The sequence below is a fragment of the Rhinoderma darwinii genome, chromosome 6 (genome assembly GCF_050947455.1).
Source record: "Rhinoderma darwinii isolate aRhiDar2 chromosome 6, aRhiDar2.hap1, whole genome shotgun sequence".
In the NCBI taxonomy this organism is placed as follows: domain Eukaryota; kingdom Metazoa; phylum Chordata; class Amphibia; order Anura; family Rhinodermatidae; genus Rhinoderma; species Rhinoderma darwinii.
Window position 1 is genome coordinate 126,347,400 of NC_134692.1, and position 21,049 is coordinate 126,368,448.

The window sequence follows — 21,049 nt, forward strand, 5'->3', positions numbered from 1 at the left end:
CAGCTTCTGACCTTGAAATCATGAATAAACCATTAGGTCAACTCCATGAGTGGGTGAAGTCTGAAAATGTGTGATTATTTTTACATTTCCACCTGTGTAACCACATTTTGCATTTCCAGACAAGGAATGGGAATGCAGATATTTTTCCGGGAGGAATTGAGGGTGTGAAAACCCCTGCTAATCAGTGGTGAGAGACCCACAACCATTTTTACTGCATACAGTGCTGTGATTGAGCGTAAAATGAGGCCATGAAGAGCTTTGCTCAGTGGTAAGACCGAGAGAAGTTGGGTTTCTGATTACCGGTGAGTTTTCATGGCGGGTTGATGAATAGGACCCTCTGTCCTGGTTCAAGAAGGGGCCAACAGCAGAGGTAGACGAGTATGACAAGTGAACTGCCTACTTGTTTGCTGTGGATTTAATGTAGTAATCCTGTGACATATTTTTGCTGCTATTTGCAGATTCAGAGCACGCTAGAAGTCGGGGCTCCGAATTGACTCAAGCGTCTCAGAATTCTTCTCCTGTCTACTGATAATCCTGCTCTGATTTGCTGTGCCAACCACAAGGCTTGAAAACTTGCAGGTTATTTATAACGCAAATCATTTAGCATCTTATATTCATGGGCTATTACAACATTGTGATCGTGCTAAGTAGAACAGATCTTGACAGATTGCCTTACAACATGTGACATATATCTAAATCAACAATTTTATGCCGCAAACAAATATTACAAATCAAAATTCTCCATTGTAATATTTTACTAGGGTTTTATTCAGACGGATCTCCATGTTCCTGCTATTCGGTAGCAGACTTGGAGCAATGGATTGATATGTGCAACCCGAACTTCTCCAAGGCAAGTACATTAACCTGTTCACATCGTTACAGTTTCGTACTGTAATATTGCCCTGGTTTCTTTTTATTATGTCTTGTATATTACCGTGAATACACTCCGTGACCACGAGTGGGCCGTAAGGCTTTGTTTACATTTGCGTCAAGGTTCCGTTCATGCATTCAGTCAGAATGGAACCCTGACTGAAACAAACGGAAACCATAGGTATCAGTTTGCATCATCAGTGATTTTAATGGTGACGGATCCGGTGAAAATGGTTTCCGTTTGTCCCCGTTGTGTAAGGGTTCCGTCTTTTTGACGGAATGAATAGCACAATCGACTACGGTATTGTTTCCGTCAAATCAACGGAACCCTTACACAACGGAGACAAACGGAAACCATTTGCCCCGGATCCGTCACCATTGAAATCAATGGTGATGCAAACAGAAGCCTATGATTTACGTTTGTTTCAGTCAGGGTTCCGTTCTGACAGAAAGCTCTGATGGAACGCCTGAACGGAGACCTGACGCAAATGTGAACGAAGCCTTAGGAGTTTACGAACAGGGAGCTAGTCTCTATTACATTGGGCTTAAATTATCCTATGGCACACTGCAGACGAGACCTAATCATTTCCAGCAATTTGAGATTTGACATATCCTCATTTTACATCTACTGATGTTAGCATATTTCAACCCTATATTGCCTTCATTATATGGGACTACTACACAATTAGCGCCCATCTTGTCCTTTTCCTATCTCCCCACTCTCTGATATTGGGATTTTCAAGTTCTTTAGGACTTTGCACGAACACCAGTCCCTTAACCAGTACTTGGAGGATTATTTAGTTGGTGCCAGTATTCCCAATAGCTCATGGTTATTTTCAAGATTCTGCTACCCTATAGTTCCCTGTCCTGCTTCCCTATAGTTTTTGAGACATATAATGCTGCAGATTAACAGGCTGACGAATTTGACAGGATTTGCCAACAATCTATGGGGAAAGCCTGAGTGATCTGGATTTTAACCTATCTCATTAGCCCCAAGATAAGTATGGCACCAGACTATGTTTACAACCTTAAGGTGGTCTTACATGGCCGAACATGGGCTGTGTAAACGAGCGGCAATCAACAAGACAGCTCATTGATCAGCGCTCGTTTGCTCCTTTCACAAGGAGCTATGTATGGGGACGAGCGCTCATTTGTCACGAGGGGTCTGTGGAGCCACTAGGCCGTACCGCCTCGGCGGTCAGGCAGCTGGCCGACAGGGCGCCGGTGAATGTCTATAGTTCGTATAGGTACATGTGGCAGCTCAGACAGCAGCAAGGCAGGCTCGGCTAGGACTAGGCAGCAGGTAGGCGTCAGGCGAGGTGAAGCAGGTCAGACGTGGATACAGCACGACATGACTTTGGCAGAGCACAGTGCTCGACCAGGATGGTATGGAAAACTAGGGACAGGAACAGGAACAGGTACAGGAACAGGTACAGGAAAAGGTAACACACTAGGAGACCATCACATAGACAAGCTAGGGAACAACAACAACGCTCAGGCATTGAAGCAGGGGGCTGGACCCCTCTTATAGTCCAGGGTACTCAGAGGTCAAAGTCCGTCAAAAGGTCCGGTGCGCGCGCTGCCCCTTTAAGAGTGGGCACGAGTGTGAGTGGCTGAGGTGAGTGGACGTGAGTGCTGGCGTCTCCTGAGGAGGAGGCTTGGGCCAGCGCTTGCCGACTCGTGGCTGCGGCTGTCAGGAGGGGACCGGAGGTGACGGACCCGCAACCACGAACATTACAGTATCCCCCCTCTTACGCCCCCTCTTCTTGGGACCAGAGCGAGAGAGAAACTTCTTCAGAAGAGCAGGAGCATTGAGGTTCTCCTCTGGCTCCCAGGACCTCTCTTCAGGACCAAACCACCTCCAATCCACCAAATAAAAGGTATTTCCTCTCACTTTTTTGGTGTCCAGGATCTCTTGAACCTCAAAGGTGTCAGAAGGGCCGCTGGAGGCAACCACAAGGCTAGGAGTCTTGGTGTAGCGGTTCAGGACCAACAGCTTCAAGAGGGAGACATGGAAGGAGTTGGGGATCTTGAGGGTAGGAGGCAGCCGAAGCTTATAGGCGACAGGGTTGATCTGCTGCAGGATCTCGAAGGGTCCGGGGAACCTGGGAGAAAATTTGCATGATGGCACCCTTAGTCGGATATTCCTGGTAGACAGTCAGACCCTCGTGCCAGGAAGAAACCGAGGAGGTTCTCTTCTCCTTGTGTCAGCCTTCCGTTTCATGCGGTCGACTGCCATCAGGATGGAGGATCGAGTTTGCTGCCAGATCTGTAGGAAGTCTCTAAAGGTGGCGTCAGCCGCTGGAACCTCGGAAGAATCGGGAACCGGGAGAAGAATTCGTGGGTGCTGGCCGTAGACAATGAAGAACGGTGTATTCCTTGTAGACTCGCTGGTGTGATTATTGTAGGAGAATTCTGCCCATGGGAGCAACTGCATCCAGTCATCATGCTGCTTGGAAATTAAGTGGCGTAGGTAGTTCTCCAAGATCTGATTGATCCTCTCAACCTGACCATTGGACTGAGGATGGTAGGCTGATGAAAAGTCCAATTTCACACCGAGGAGTCCGCAGAGGGCTCTCCAGAACTTCGAGGTAAACTGAACCCCCCGATCAGACACAATATGCTGCGGCAAGCCATGCAGGCGGAAGATGTGCTGGATGAACAGCTTGGCCAGCTGAGGAGAAGAAGGAAAACCGGTCAAGGAACGAAGTGGGCCATCTTCGAAAATTGGTTCACCACCACCCACAGCACTGTATCCAGCAGAGAGAGGCAGATCCGTAATAAAGTCCATAGCTATATGCTGGCAGGAAGCATTGGGCACAGGCAATGGCTGGAGCAGACCAGCAGGTCTGGAGTGAGTGGCCTTGTTGGCTGCACATACAGAACAGGAAGAAACGAAGTCCATAATGTCCTTGGGCAGCGTGGGCCACCAGAAATGACGAGCAATCAGATCCCGGGTCTTACGGACCCCCGCGTGACCTGCCAGTCTAGAGGAGTGTCCCCAGCGGAGGATTCTTCCACGATCAGCCAGGTGCACAAAAGTCCTCCCTGTAGGGAATGTCCCCAACTTGCAGGGGATTGACAGAGACAATGCAAGATGGATCAAGAATGTTCTGTGGACTCTCTATGGCGTCTTCCGCCTCGAAAGACCTGGACAAGGCATCGGCCCTCAGATTCTTGTCGGCCGGGCGATAATGGAGCTCAAACTGGAACCTTGTAAAGAACAGTGACCACCTGGACTGACGAGGGTTCAGCCGTTGGGCCGTCTGGAGGTAGGTCAGATTCTTGTGGTCTGTAAAAATCAGGATCGGATGAGCTGCGCCCTCTAGTAGATGTCTCCATTCTTCCAGGGCCAATTTGATGGCCAGTAACTGCCGATCCCCGATCGAATAGTTGCGTTCTGCGGAAGAGAAGAGCTTAGAAAAATATCGACATACCCTTGACTTGCCCTTGGGACCTCTCTGGAACAGGAGTGCCCCAGCACCGACAGAGGATGCGGCCACCTCCAACGAGAACTGCAGAGAGACATCTGGATGATGGAGGATAGAGGCTGACGTGAAGGCACTCTTCAGGCTATTGAATGCGGACTCTGCCTCGGGGGTCCACACCTTGGCGTTCATACCCTTCTTAGTAAGGTTAGAGATGGGAGAAGTCAGTGAGGAGAAATTTGGAATAAACTGCCTGTAAAAATTAGCAAATCCCAGAAAGCGCTGTATGGCCCTCAAGCTTTGCGGACGTGGCCATTCCAGAACAGACTTTACCTTCTCAGGATCCATCTCGGGACCTCGATTCGAGACGATGTAGCCCAGGAAGGGTAGAGCATCTTTGTCAAACACGCACTTCTCTAGCTTAGCGTACAGACGATTCTCCCTTAACCGTAGCAGAACTACTACACAAACATAGAGGAGGTCACGGAAAATGTCATTCACAAACTCCTGGAAGACCGCGGGAGCATTACACAAGCCGAAGGGCATTACTAGATACTCATAGTGTCCATCACAGGTGTTAAATGCAGTCTTCCATCCATCACCCTGGCAAATCCGGACTAGGTTGTAAGCCCCATGCAGGTCTAGTTTAGAAAAAATCCTGGCACCACATATACGATCAAACAGTTCAGAGATCAGTGGCATTGGATATTTATTCTTCACCGTGATCTGGTTGAGACCTTGGTAGTCGATACAAGGACGACGAGAGGCATCTTTCTTTTTGGCAAAGAAGAACCCGGCTCCTGCCGGGGAGGAAGATTTTCGTATGAAGCCCCTCTCCAAGTTCTCTTTCAAATAGGCAGACATGGACATAGTCTCTGGCAAGGAGAGAGGATATACCCTATCACGGGGAAGGGATGCACCAAGAATCAGCTCGATAGGACAGTAATATGCCCGATGTGGAGGCAATGTCTCTGCCTCCCTCTTGCTGAAGACGTCCGAAAATACTGCATAATGACTCGGCAATCCTGCCAATGACCGAGGCAGCGAAGGCTGAGCCGACTGAATCTGCACCAGGCAACGACCTTGACACTCAGGGCCCCACTGGAGAACCTCTCCAGAATTCCAGTCCTGAACTGGGGCATGCAGTCGGAGCCAAGGCAGACCCAGCAACACAGGATTAACAGCTTTGGATAGCACATAGAAAGGTAGAAGTTCGGAGTGAAGGGCTCCCACTTGGAGCCTCAGCGGCTTGGTCACAGCTATAACTGGGTCTGGCAGAGGTAGTCCATTCACTGAAGCAACTGTCAACGGGTTCTCCAGAGGGGTGGTGGGTAATTGCAGAAGATCCAGCAGGTCTCTACGGATGAAATTAGCAGCGGATCCAGAGTCTAGATACACAGAAACCTGATGTGTTTTCCCGTCAGACACTATGGTTACAGGTATGGACAACTAGATGGAAGTCCATTCTTACCCAAGGTTGTCACTCCTAGCAACCCTAGGTTTTGGGATCTTTGGGGACACAGGCACACAAGATGGCCGCCGAGGCCACAATAAAGACAGAGTCCAGATGTGCGTCTGCGTTGCCTCTCCTGGGTGGATAACTTATACTGGTCCCTTATCACAGACTCCTTAGGATGATCGACATCTGAGGACAGCAGGGGTTGCTGCAAAGTAGAGGCCAGACTAGGAAGGGCTCCCTCCCGTCTAACCTCTTGGAGGCGTTCTCCATCATAGCGGTCAGGAAGTGGCAAAGAAACACGCGGGTCAGCACTGCCAAGAGGTGTAGTCTGAGGATCAACACTGCCAGGAGGTGTAATAGGAGGAACAGCAGCTTGTGACTCCTGCCAACGTGCAAAGATGTTTAACGCCTGGAGGAGTTGGTCCTGTCGAGACCGGAGGTCCAGCATATCCGCTCGCATCCCCTGTGACGTCGTCATGGTCTTGAATCGGCCTGCGGGGTGCATGGCCTGAGCGTACTGTCACGAGGGGTCTGTGGACCCACTGGGCCGTACCGCCTCGGCGGTCAGGCAGCTGGCCGACAGGGCGCCGGTGAATGTCTATAGTTCGTATAGGTACCTGTGGCAGCTCAGACAGCAGCAAGGCAGGCTCGGCTAGGACTAGGCAGCATGTAGGCGCCAGGCGAGATGAAACAGGTCAGACGTGGATACAGCACGACACGACTTTGGCACAGCACAGTGCTCGACCAGGATGGTATGGAATGCTAGGGACAGGAACTGGAACAGGTACAGGAACAGGTAACACACTAGGAGGCCAACACATAGAGAAACTAGGGAACAACAACAACAACGCTGAGGCATCGAAGCAGGGGGCTGGACCCCTTTTATAGTCCAGGGTACTCACAAGTCAATGTTCGTCAAGAGTGGGCACGAGCGTGCGTGCGCACCCTATGGGATCCGGCTGAGGTGAGTGGACGCGAGCGCTGGCGTCTCCTGAGGAGGAGGCTTGGGCCAGCGCTTGCCGACTTTACAGGGATATGTGCTGCCGACAACGATAATATTTTGGGCATTTAAAATGATACAACCAGCCGATAAACGAGCGTTTACACAGGGCAATTATCGGGAACGAGCGCTCTTGAACGCTCGCTTGCCCGATAATTACGGTGTAAAAGGGCCCTTAGGCTGCCCATACTGTACATAATAGATAGATGTTGGCTGAACGATCGTTTACCCGACCGATATTCCTCCTGATCCCCTCATACAAATGTACTTTTGGTCAAGCGTACATGTGTTCTGAATAGGGAAAGGGGAGTAAATCGCTGCCAGACATGTTGAAATCCACCAGCCCGATTCTTCTCTGATATCTATCGTCGGGGGGGGGGAGTCAGGAGGCACCAATACACATTAATGGTCGGCTGATTCGTTTGGCTGACATTAAATGTAATGTGTATGGCTACCTTAACTCATACATAGCTCAGCAGTAACATTGTTTTTGGATTTTAAGCTGGCCATACACTTGAGATATCGGTCGGCCAAACGATCGTTCGGCCGAAATCTATTCCTCCCGACTCTTGTCTACGCTAAGCGTGCATGTGTTTGCAAATAGATTAGCTGCTGCCAGAGGTGCCTTGCAGCGGCTTTCACTCTTCTCCATGTTGAAAAGAACAAAAAAATTCAACATGCCCAATCCTTTTCTCCTCCGACACCTACCGCCGGGTGAGAGTCGTGACGCGATCATATACATTAGATGGTTTCTGGGTTTTCTAAATGGGTTATACTAAAATATAATTTGCATTATAAAAAAAATTACTCCACTGTTTGCAAGGTCCTCTTGACAAATATGTTTGAATCATATTAATAGCTATGTATATGAGCCAACTTCCTTGGTCCTGTAATATATGAACATAATCAGAAGGGTTATTGCCATCAGCGCTCATTTCCTAAAATACTCGGTCCTGAGAGGATGATCACAATAGAAAGGTGACTGGTGTGAAAGGTATTATAGGAACAGGACTCTAAGGGTCAATGCACACGATGCGTATTACGTGCTGTTTTGCCGCGCGGATTTGCGTACGTAATACAGTACCAGCATAGTCAATGAGATTCCAGGAAAAAATGTCATGTACATGCTGCTGTATTTTTCGGGACCGAAATTGACCTGTGGTGCGTTCTTTAGAATCCGCAGCATGTCAATTTATCTTGCATTTTTGCTTGCGAATTCTATCTGCCTAGTGCAGAGGAAAATCGCACCAAAATCCACAGCATGAAAACGCACCGAAAAACGCATGAAAATGGAAAAACCGCACCGAAAACCGCATAAAAAAACGCACAAAAAAAACTAATTATGCAACGTGTGCATTCAGCCTACTAATAAAAAAGGGCCAAGAACCAAGATGTCAATTCACAGTGAGTGTCTAAAATCCGATCAAATTTTTTTCCTCTTGGTCAGAAACAATCCCTGTTTCTGACCACTTCTGCTCATGAGGTTACATAACATGACCGAATAGGATTTTTCAATTTAATAGTGAGCAGTATATTGTGGAGGTTACCAGCGGACAAAGATTGTTTCAATGATATAGTAGTAAAACCCAACTTACCATAAGAATACGTCTATAGCTATCCCGATCAATGCCCCATAATTTAAGGTCGGTTTTGGCCTTGACGGTTGCAGCTCTTGGGGTGCCATAGATTAATGCAAGTTCTCCAAAGCTTCCTCCTTCTCCAATGCTGGTGACCCACTCTCCATTCACGTAGACCTGAACAAAGGAAACATGAAAGGGTTAACTAGCAGGAAATTGTTTGCTTTTAGCTGATGTCTTCAGTTATCCCTAAACCTATTAATAATCTTTTTCTAATGAATTGAGGAAAAGAATAGGGGCACAAACAATAGCCTAATAGTTTCCTCACTTGGTCACAAAAGCTTGACAACCTACTTTGAGGATCGAGTTTCAGGACTTGCTGCTATACTACAATGGTTGTATTTACCCTAGGGAATTTGCAGCTCCTGTGGCTCACTGGGCCTAGGTTATTTTTGCTCTGGAGTTGGACACTCACAGAATTGACAAGCAGAACTGTCACAACTCTGACCTTTTATTACACCTGTCAAACCTGAAAGCAAGGAGACGTGTTGATAGCACTAATGAGGGTGGCAGGGGAAATGCAACCTTGTGAATTGAAGAAGAGAGACTTTTAGGTGGCCTTTGATGAGACCTGTTCTTTGTTCCTCCAAGTCCATTTCGTTCTCCTAAACCGATTAACCTCAAAATAGTTGGGCTTCCAGACTAATTTTTTAAAAGTGAACCATCCTGGGAAAATTCTTGGGAAACAAGCTATCACTCAATTTATTTTTACAAAAGAGCCAATGAAACCCAGGGAGTTTTTATTAAAAGAGAACGGTTCCCACCCAAAAAAAAAAATCTGGAAAAATTAGTCCCTGATTTTACTTGCGTGAAATCCTTTAATATTCTAGAACAATAGGGTTAAGAGAATGATACGGTGCATGGAGTTGTGTGAGGACACACAAAAAGAAGAATTTATTAATTTTTTAGAAAAAATAATCATTATCCATAGTTATTGCTTTATCTGAGGCTGTCGAAACTTTTGGCCATCATGAAATAGTAATTTTTTCCCGACAACTAAAATATATTAAATAAACCTGCACCGCACCTCAAGATGTAGATATTTGGGACTTTTTTTGCACAAACTGAGGTTTCGGGGTTGTTTTAAATAAAGGGTGGCATTGTCAGACTGGGGTTCCTTGGGCCTACAGGGCAAGATTGTCAGACTAGGGTAGCTTGGACCACCATAGTAAATCTTTCTGAGGGTCCACCCTCTATCCATACAGAACATGCACAATACACTTTTAAGTACACAACACTCTCTAGTGATCATCACACACATCATATCATTAAAAGGGAATTGCTACTAGATTATTTTTGAAACAACCGACAGCTGTGAGGTTCCTCTGTTGGGCCAGTCAGATACCAAAGGAGGGTCAAGTATTAATGAGAACATGGATGACCTGGGCATACAACAACCTGTTCTGTCAGTAGATGTTGCGTTACGGAAACCCTGCTCAGCGCTTGAATTTCACCGGGTCCATCACTATGTAGGTTGGCTTTGGAACTCTTCCTTGGCACCGGTAGTCAATGCCAATTACATTATACCTCCTCATAAGTCAGGCTATGAATAGACCGAGAAAGCATGCCACGCAGTTAGCTATCGCTCCTATGTAACATCGTGCCAGTTCATTGTACCGTACCAAACATATGATTACATTCCCACCCATAGCCCCTAGAACGTGACGAGAATGACTAACATAGTACAGAAAATGGCTATGCCAGGTGGTCTGCCTCGTGTTAGGAAGATTAGTTATTTGTATATGAAATTATGTTTTTGCTAATGAAAATGCAATAGTCCATTCAGCCATTTTGTCTTGGTCTTCTACATACATTTGAAATGTTTTGAGAGTCAACTACGTTGCCAAGATTGGATGGATATATTTCCATCACATACATCCTGTTGGCTACTAGTTTTAACTCTGAATTTTCGTTCACCTTGCAGCTGGTGTTAAACTCAATAGTCCCTGCTCATAGTCCATCCTTGGATACAAGTCGTTTTCTGCTGTTAGAACTCAGCCCATTAGGACTAAAGTTGTCGGAAGTGGAGCAACTCAACACTCAACAAATACATCAACAGTTTTGGTAAAAGTTTCCCTTTTCACGGTCATAGAACTTATATTACTATTTACATGCCAAGATTAGAGTTCACTGTTACTAAACATTAAGTCTAAGTGGAGGCGCCCATAGGGCAATGTGTACATAAAAACAAAAATTTGTATAACAAGATATGCTAGGATTTCACATAAAACATCACAAAATGTATCGGACAACCACTAATCTCAATGACACCCAAAATATGTGGATACAGGCAGAAGGATGCCCCAGGCTTTGACACATACCAGGAGTTCCAAGTAAGGATAACAGAGAAAAATGAAATTTAGGAAATGACAGTTAGTTATTTTGGGCACAAGGAAGTCTATTGTGCTCTCATCAAGTCAAGCACAAAAGCTGTCTCAGGTTAGTGTACGCAGTTCCAAGTCGGAGCTGGGAATTTTGTCTCTTTTTGAACATCAGACGAGTCAATGAATCTTCCCTTTCATGCAAGTTGCAAAAGAAATACATGAAAAGTAAATTCCTAAACTAACGTAATGTTGAAGGACTGAAAGGCAGTCCCTGGGGTCTGAACTTCATGAAATCGCTTACCCAACTTGACCACCAACAGGAATAGTGAAAAACAAAACAAAAACAACCTCCCCCCATAGCACTACATTAGCGGGAAGCCATGGTTTGCTATCTGCTTGCTGAAGATTACTTTAGTGTTGTAACATGTAAGTGTTAAAACACACACATTACATTGTGCGAATTCTCCAGAATGTTCGCGGACCATGTGCAATGGAATCTCAAGTAACGGCAACTGCAATGGATGGTCATTTTAATCATCTATAGGAGTTGTAACTTTACTTACCCCTTATATGAGTGGATAGGGGAAGCAGAGCCCAAAGCCTGGCAGATAACCCATGAAGATAGGGAATATTTTAATATTTGTATTTCTTTATGTTGAACCAATGCTAGATATACATTATGTTTAACTGTTTCACTGTAAAGAACATGTGTAATACGTCATGGTTTTAAATTTAGAATATCACGGCTAGAAACGTAACTTTTAAATGATATGAGGGTCATTGCTCTACGTGCAATATTCGGGGGGCGGTGCTCGTTTGAACTTGGGGAGAAGGCTGAAAAGTTTTACTTCCTGGTTCTGTGTCTCTGTAAGGGAAAGGTGGGAGGGGGAGCTGTAAGTGAGAGCAGGAAGAGAAAATTCCAGCCTATTACCATCTCTCCCGCTAGTACAGACATCCAGTGACCCAGAAGGGTGATACAGGGTCTTTTCTTTACGTTATTACCCCCTCAGCAATTATCTAGGATTTGTACTCTTAGGGGGGATTCACACGAGCGTGTATTCGGTCCGTGCGGGCCGCGTGGTTTTCACGCGGCACGCATGGACCAATACAAGTCTATGGGACAGTACAGACAATCCGTGCTTTTTGCGCAGCGTTTGTCTGCTGCGCAAAAAGCGCGACAGGTTCAATAACTCTGCGTATTTCGCGCATCACGCACCCATTGAAGTCAATGTGTGCGTGAAAACCACGCAGGTTGCACGGAAGCACTTCCGTGCGAACCGACTGAAACAGCGCACCAGCTGTCAAAAGGATGAATGTAAACAGAAAAGCACCACGTGCTTTTCTGTTTCCGAACATCCAAACGGAGTGTCTTTGCGATGAGCGAAGCCGGACAAGCGAACCGAACTTCACCGGGTTCGGCCGAACTCGTTTTGGCCGAACCCGGCAAAAAAATTATCGGTACGCGACGTCAGGAGATAGTCACTGTCCATGGTGCTGAAAGAGTTAAACTGTTTCAGCACCATGGACAGTGACTTCCGATCCCAATATACATGAACCTGTAGAAAAAAAAAAGAAGTTCTGACTTACCGATAACTCCCGGCTTCTTCCTCCAGTCTGACCTCCCGGGATGACAATTCAGTCCAAGTGACAGCTCCAGCCAATCACAGGCCAGGCACAGGCACAGGCTGCAGCGGTCACATGGACTGGCGCGTCATCCAGGGAGGTGGGGCCCGATGTCGAGAGGCGCGTCACCAAGGACGCGTCACCAAGGCAACGGCCCGGAAGTTCTCGGTAAGTACGAACTTTTTCTTTTTTTTCAACAGGTTTTTCGATATTGTGTTCGGCATTCACCTCGGACAGTTACGGGCGTCGACTAGCCTCATCTCTATGATGGCGGCTGCGTGAAAATCACGCAGCCGCGCATCATACACGGATGACACACGCAGCTGTCAAATGTTTTTTGCGCGCGCAAAACGCCGCGTTGTTTGCGCGCGCAAAAACGCAACGTCCGTCTGTATCTGCCCTTATTGTCACATTTGTACTACAGAGGTGAGAATTGTATTCATTTTTTACACATTATACTTTAATGCAAATTATATGAGGGTACCCATGAATATAAAGTGTTGGGCAGGATTTTTACAATGTGTAAGGTGTGTCCGTACGCAGTCTGACACTCTCAGCACTGATTGAACAATGTCAGAGTGTGTAGGGATACGCCCAATTAAGAAGGGGAATGGTAACATCTAGTTGTCAATTTGTTCATACATTTCCAGGAGGAATAACAGAGGAACGCACAATTCAGAGTTAAAAGTAAATATGTTCCAGAATTATTATTTCATGGAAAATATTTACTAAAACAGACATGTCAGGAGCAATGACATCTAATCTTTAAGAGTATTTTATACATTTACAAAATTGTAGACTTATTTTGAGATTTAAAGGAGTTTTCTAGTTCTATAAAATTTATGGCCTATCCATTAATATTAGATTGGTGGTGAGTCTGACTCTTGGCACCCCTGTCAATCAGCTGTTTGAAGGGACCGCGTCTACCAGATACGGCTTTGTACCTTTAGTCGCGGCTATGCCTGGTATTACAATTCGCTTTGTCCTATGCAAGTGAATAGGACTGAGCTGTAATATTAGGCACAGGAACTGCTTAAAGTACAAAGGTGTGCAGTATGAAGCAGCGTAAATAATGAAGAGCCCGCGGCCCTTTCAAACACCTGATTGGCGAGAGTCGGATTCCTGCCAAAAGGCCATCAATTTTAAGGAACCGGAAAATCCATTTAATGGTTGATGGTGACAATTCTAAGTAAAAAAAATTTTTTTTTTAATAGAGCTTATCTGATTTGTTGCTATTGGCAACAACAACTTTTTGTTCTAACAGCTTTTAACCATGTGGTTCACAGATTCTTGTGGGGGGGGGGGGGAGCAGAACAGTCACGGCACAGCCGGTAGTCTGTAGTCTTCAAGCTGGAACAATGATGACTGATAAAACATGTCAAGCTAGAAGAGAAAGTGATAGCGAGCACTATGTGCGTTTTCTTATAGGATATTGTGCGAAGCATTTTATGAGGAGACTGTGGAGGTCTTTATGAGGGGACTGTGGCTGGCTCTGTTAGAGGGGCATTGTGAACATCATTATGAGGTCATTAGCCAGGAATTATGGGGCATGGTTGGAATATTTGAGGGTCGAGCTTGTATATGAAAAATATTGCAATAGCACGCTATATCTACTTTGTCCCTGAAGTCATTTCTTAAAGGGATTTTCATTCTTTTTTATGCTACAATTCAACTTACTAATTGGACGTTATTAAAAATTATCCTGCAGTTTCCAGCACTGGCCCCCTTCCATAGAGGCTAGTGTAGTCCATCAGTGCTAACATCAGAAGTATCTGGCCCAGACAAATAGTAAGGGCCCATCACACAAACAGTGGCCCATGGATCTGACAATTTCTGATATATGACATACAACATATTTAGAGTCACTGAGGAAGGGGGAAGTATAACTAATTAGGGGTTGTTCAGTTTCTGTTGCGTTTTACACCTCGATTTACGTCTGAAAATACGGCTCCAATACGTCGGCAAACATCTGCCCATTCATTTTAATGGGTTTGCCGATGTACTGTGCCGACGTACTGTCATTTACGCGTCGCTGTCAAACGACGACGCGTAAAAAAGACGGCTCGTCAAAAGAAGTGCAGGACACTTCTTGAAACGTAATTTGAGCCATTTTTCATTGATTCCAATGAAGAACAGCTCCAAATTATGGCCGTAATTGACGCCTCGCAAAACGCGAGTACATGCAATTACGTCTGAAATTACGGAGCTGTTTTCTCCTGAAAACATCTCCGTAATTTCAGACGTAAATGCAGTTATCGTGTGCACATACCCTAATACTGTCCCTATGTATGATCCTGGGATACCTCTGATGTGCCCATCCTGTTGTGGGCAGCCACATGAAGGCCAGTGCTGGCTGTAGATAGGGCTTCCCGTCCTCTCATGCACTTTGTATCAGAACTGCTACCATCTAGGCTTTGATGTGCTCTGTTCTCACAGATCTTATCGTCCCTGACTGTTTGTATCAGCAACCAATGTGTGTATCACTGTAGAGCAAGCGGCTCTTAAAATTGAGTAATAAACCAATGTAAACCGAGAGGAAAAGTGATGTTTGCACTGTAAATGGCTTTCACTTTTAGCCCAAGGTTTGGGTTTCTGCATGGCGACCTTCATGTGGCTAAGGCCATTCCTGAGGTTACAAGTAAGGCAGAATTACGCAGAAAAAGTCCCAGGCATGATTCTACATTCAAGTTCCTCTTTCAAGTGGTTGAGGAAGCACGCACTCATCCCACTAACACATCTCCTTCACACGTACTTTCATACAGATGTGCAAAAAGACACAAGAAAGCAAATGTCACTTAAGGCTGTGACATTTCTAGGACTGGATCAGGAGGACTGCAGTGTTCCAGCCGCTGTGGAACTACAATTCCCAGCCGGATCTTTAATGCATCAATTGTCAATTTCTCTTGAAAAGGATCCGTCATCTCTCCTGGCATGTCTATTTTTAGTAAATACATGTATTCTTCATGACATAACAATTTTGAAAATCTTTTCCCTGTGATGTGCCATTCCTCTGTTATTACTCTAGAAATTTATGGGTAAATTGATAACTGGGTGTTACTATTTCCTTTGTCAAAGGGGCGTGTCAAACGGCCTACACTGAGCACTGATTGGATAGTTTTAGTCTGTGTAGGGACACACCCCCAACTGGTAACACCCAGTGGTCAATATATTCATACATTTCTAGGAGGAATAACAGAGGAATGGCACAACGTAGAGTTCTAAGAAAAGATGCTCCAGAATAGATTTTTTTCTTCTCATGGAAAATACAACGATTTACTAAAACAGACAGGAGAGGTGACAGATCCTCTTTAAAGTACATTTCAAATGGAAACGTTTTTCACCAGACTGATAAGTGATCGCAAATTTAGGTTGAACTAGATGAACTCCTTTTTCACCTTACTGACTATATAGCTATGTGCGTTATAAGTCATTAATAATCAGGGACCACCGTTTTTGTAAGATGCACATTGCACAAAAGACTCTTTTTGTGTAACTGGGCATTCACAGACAATGGCATCTTTAAAGGGGTTGTGCTTTTTTTTCCCAGACACAGTGACACTCCTGTTCATGGGCTTTGTTTGGTATTGCAGCTCATCCCTACTGTAGTAATTGGGTTGAGCTGCAATACCAGACACGGCCCATGGCAAGAGTGGTGCTGTGTCTGGATAAAGCAGAGGTTTTTTTTCTATTTCTGGACAACCCCTTTAGTCATTGTACCAGGACAATGACAGGCCATATGCCCTATTAGAGGGTATCCCTGCTCAGGTTTCCTCTTTACTAGGCAGAGCCAAGAGCAGCTGCAAAGAGCGGACGCACTGCGACCATATATTACATGTCGCAAATTCAGTTAAATGGGAGCCATGTAATACTGCAGCTTCCTCTAGAAGATTTTCAGAGGTTTCAGCTGCCGGACCCATGGTAGATAACTGATCGCCAACAGGTCCAAATGAAACAATATCTTTAAATAGGAGTTTTGTGTTTCGTGATTCCAAGTTGCGTGTCACTGTTGCAGGTGTGACTTTGGCGAAGCATTCATGCAACTTGGTTTAGTGTTTTTTTAACCAAATTTTTTTGTTAAAGTATTGGTTAGTCGCACATGTCTCCCATTGTAATTAATGGGATGTGACTGTCACGCAAATGAGCAGTCAGCTGCAACTTTCATGTAATCAGAAATTGAAGAAGAATGAAGTTCCACTAATTGTGACTTCAGTCATATGACTATACTGATTTGTCGTAGTCATGCGGGGTCTTAGCTTTATTAAGGTCTCTTGACAATAAGATGATCACAAAGTGTCCCCCTACTGTGACCACCAGCGATCAGCTGTAATCTTAACCTGGCAGTAAGTGCTTCCCTGCAGCGCCACCACAGGTGAAAATAAGCATTACGTTTTGCCCATTGAAATCAATGGTTTGTATGTGCAATACAGGACAGGTCCTCCACACTATCCTTTTGTCAGATTGCATTCCAATAATATGCATGCTAATCTGCATGGAGATTAAAATTCTCCACCACTGCATATCATAAGCAGACTGCTAGACGACTTTTACAGCAGCCTGTAGTCTGTTAAAGGGATTCCTATACAATGTCAGAGAACTTGACATTATTTGTAGTCCTCCATGTGCATTATCATTCATGACATTTCCTTGACTGAATCTAATTCCCTGAAGTATTTTTTAATAGCCTCATATTTAGAAATACCCTTAGAGTCTGGTAGCAACAAGGAAAGTGCTACCAGTCTCCAATATTTTTAAAGGAGCACTGCAGGAAAATCATATACACCTTATTGTACCCAGTGCAGGGCCTGAGGGGCGGAGCATGACACAAGGATCCCTGTGTCATCCACTGTTTATTCAGGCTCTGCACTAGGCATATTACAGTATATCCGTTTTGCCTGGATTGCTCCTTTAAGAATGTTTTGTTACTTATAAGAAAGGATCCCATAATCAAAAAGCAGTAACCGGCAGACCATAGTCTTTAGACATCCCATTAGTACATGTTTTGTGCACATTTTTTTTTTACATAGCATTCAAAAACATCTGCTGAAAGTCACCATACGTGATACCTGAATAGGCAAGAGGCACCATGTGGTCGTGGCTGCGACATAAGTCATTGACTACGACCACTTGGTGTCTCTCGGCCAATCAGGATGGGAGGCTCTGTAATTAGCATATGGTGCGTGCCATAGTTAGTACTAATAAACGAATCCGTATGATCTTTGCTGCTGTGATACATGTTCTGCATCGTATAAATAGACTCAGCGTGTCATCACTTCTGTTCAGTTGCTCTACGATCGGTTTAGTCAAAAAGACAGGTCTGAACATTTTTCTAGTAGATGTGCGATGTGTTAATGTCAGATAAGGTCTACGGTATGTAACTTGAACCTGGCTCTTCTCCCGGATAATGCTACTGCCTAAAATATTAGCTGCCAATTACATAACAAAACATCAACTAGCAGGAAACACCCAATATGCGCTAGATACTTTCCACATGGACAGAAATGTGTGGCAGATACACATATACCTGTAGCTGTCCGGGCATGCTGGGATTTATAGTTTCACCTTGAGTGCCAAAGGTTGAAGATGTATTAATGTATACAATTATATATAGACTATAAGGGCAACTGAACATCCCATGCAAATCTGCTTGTTAAACATCTCATTCCCAAACCCGCAAGGATTAATATAAAAATGATCACCTCCACCCTTCTAGGGAGGCTTCCTACTAGATTTTAGAACACAACTGAGGGGATTTGCATCCGTTGAGTAAAAGACCTTTCATGAAGTTGGGCACTCATGTTGGGTGATAAGGCCTGGCTCTTAACAGGTATTCCAATGCATCTTAAGGTGTATGATGAGGTTGAGGTCGGGTTCCTTGGCCAAATAAACCTTCACAAACCATGTTTTTATGGACATCAACTTGTTCATGAGGCGTTTCAACAAGCCAGTTTATCATACGCTTGTAAAGGTGCCCATACAAATAAGTTGAATATCAGAAGAACCCACCAATTTCATCAGGAATGGTCAACTATCTATTGTGTATGGGAGTGTCCCAACTCTCCCCCAATGGCAGATGACAAAGAAAAGAAGGGTCGGGCATATTGAATCCAACACAATCTCACAAGAGATAAGTCACCGCCAGAGGTGTCTCGCAGCGACTTATTCCAATCTCATCATTGAGAACACCTGCACGTTTGGCCGAGCATGCATATGTTTGGGGGTGTCAGGCAGAATAGCTGTCAGCCGAACGATCGTTTGCCAACAGCTATTGAAGGTGTAGGTCCATCTTAAGTTCTGTTGGTAAAAAGGAAACATCTAGCTCACTCTCAAATTCAAAACTGTCCCTGTAAGCAACATCAGCAATAAGAACATTTTGTCAGAAGCTTTATCAATTAACTTTACGTAGATGAGCTGCACAGCAAAAGGCTGAGATTGCATTGCGCAATGCCATGAAGTGACGCTGGATCGGTATCGTCCCATGGTAGCACCATGTTGAAAGCCACTGAGATGTTCGGTACAACCCATTCTGCTTCTTGTGTCAGTCTATGGAACCTATATGTTAGGCCCCATGCACACGACCGTAAAAAACCTCCGTTTTTGCGGACCGCAATTGCGGTCCGCAAAAACGGAGCCATTCACTTTCATTGAACACTGACACCTTTCCGTAGCACTACGGAAGGGTGTCCGTGCCGTGGAAATGTTCCGGGAATTATGGAACATGTCCGTTCTTTCGCATTTTGCGGGCCGTGCTCCCATACTTTGTATGGGAGCACGGCCCGAAAATGCGGCTGTCAGTCAGCGGCCGGCCGTGCCCGCAATCGCGGGCCGTGATTGCGGGCACGGTCGTGTGCATGGGGTCTTAGTCTATGGAACCTATATGTTAGTCTATGGAACCTATATGTTAGTCCATGGAACCTAGTAATATGTAGCAAACTACGGCATTTAAGCAGATCTACACCAGAATCCTCTTGAAATAACATATGGTATTCTTTTTGAACTAAAGCTTACTACATACATTTATGTATTTTAGACTATACCCCTTTCAGATTTTTGGCTATTTTTTCAAGACCATTAAGAGGAACAAAATCTTCAAATAGGTTCTTTAGAGACGCAGAGACGTTGTTAATGCCCACTACGGCATCTTCTCTGCATAGAAAATGTCAATGCTATTATTGTCACACAAATAGCACACCTAGAATAGAGTTACACTGATATCTATATAAAAGAATCATCAGGGCGGTCTAGTTTTGGTGGTCGAAGCTGGGACATGCTTGACAAACACTTGCGTGGGTCAAAACGCCTCATGCTTTTTTGGACAGTGTTAATAAACACTTAATTTTTATGCCACATGGAAGCTGTTATAAAGTTGCTTACATTATGAGAAGACCTCGTCTACTGGAAAAGAATTACATTTGCATGAATTAAATGGAACTAGAAAGAAGTTGATCGATATAATCACAGAAATTATTGAGAGACCTAAAGACCCAAACAGAGGCGAGGCATTAAGGAGAACCATTAATAATATAGTCACCAAGAGTCGAAAACTCGACATCAAATGACAACAAACAACTAAATAAAGAGATGTTCAGAGGCATTGTTGGATCTGCTTTCGGCAATATGTGACTGCTTTAAGCTTCTAAGCCTATTAGATGGGCAGATATTCTTTCATGAACGAGCGCCGAATAATGATTTAGAGAGTCGTTTGCATTCGAAAGACGGTCTACTACACGTGACAATGATTGCTAAAGATTTGATGATCATTGCTCATTTGCTCACACCTCATCTCGGATCTGCTAACAACTGGAAGATTTTTGATTACACGATAATCTTTCATTCAGGTAGATGTGGCCGATCCACGGAAACCCCACGATTTATCGTTATTCGTTTGATCACTGCATGCTATTACACGTGGCGATTATCTCTTACATTCGAATGGTTCATTAAAAATGTGTACGATAATCGAGTTGTCTAACAGGGCCTTTACCCAACAATCTGCTACATAATCTTTACTTTGTTCATGGTTTTTACTGAGAGCCTTTACAGAGTCCATTATGAGAGTCCATTTTGCCAAGGGCAGTTACCTGCAACAGAATTTATAAGACTAATGCTACTTTCCATCTGGCCTAATGTGACCTAAACACCTGTGACCCACATCATATTGCCATTACATTATTAATACCCTTTTTGGTATGTATTGTCTTTCTTGTTCACTACCCGCTGAGTAATCTGTATCCCGTCAATTATTATTCGGCCCATGTTAGCCCCAGTAAGCCAGGGTTGATAGAGGAATCCTTTCCTATTATAGAAATACACAGTTGATGCCCCTGTTCTTTGTATGTTAATTTCTCCTACTGTGTTGACAAGTTCAACTTATTCAATCATCGGATCTGGAAATTTATGCCACAACGTAAACCTCAGGAACATGGACTGTTTCTTACTGCCTTTTTAGTATTCCAAACATACGAGCAACAGTGCCTATTTATTGGCAATAGACGGCAGATTAGTCACTAGATCTATATGGCCAATTTTTGAAAAATCTTGGAGTTGCTATAGACCCGGGGTCTCAAGCCTGCGGCCCCTGGGGCAGTCATCTGCGGCCCGCGGGACACAGAGCCGCTAGTACAGGCTCTGCTTCGGGACTTGGAATTTCCTGACATCGCTGGGGGCTTTCCCAGAGCCGGAGTCCCGTGCAGAGCGCTAGCATTGGCTCT

General features: G+C 44.8%; 1 protein-coding gene across 2 annotated transcripts in view; it reads right to left on the minus strand.

Moving 5' to 3' along the window:
- The window catches only part of PRKAR1B (protein kinase cAMP-dependent type I regulatory subunit beta), a 154,912-nt gene that overhangs the window by 36,980 nt on the left and 96,883 nt on the right, over nucleotides 1-21,049 (minus strand). For both annotated transcript variants that reach the window (XM_075830278.1, XM_075830279.1), the window contains exon 7: nucleotides 8,353-8,511. In XM_075830278.1, coding sequence (XP_075686393.1) covers nucleotides 8,353-8,511 — 159 coding nt within the window. The remainder of the gene's footprint in view (nucleotides 1-8,352; nucleotides 8,512-21,049) is intronic.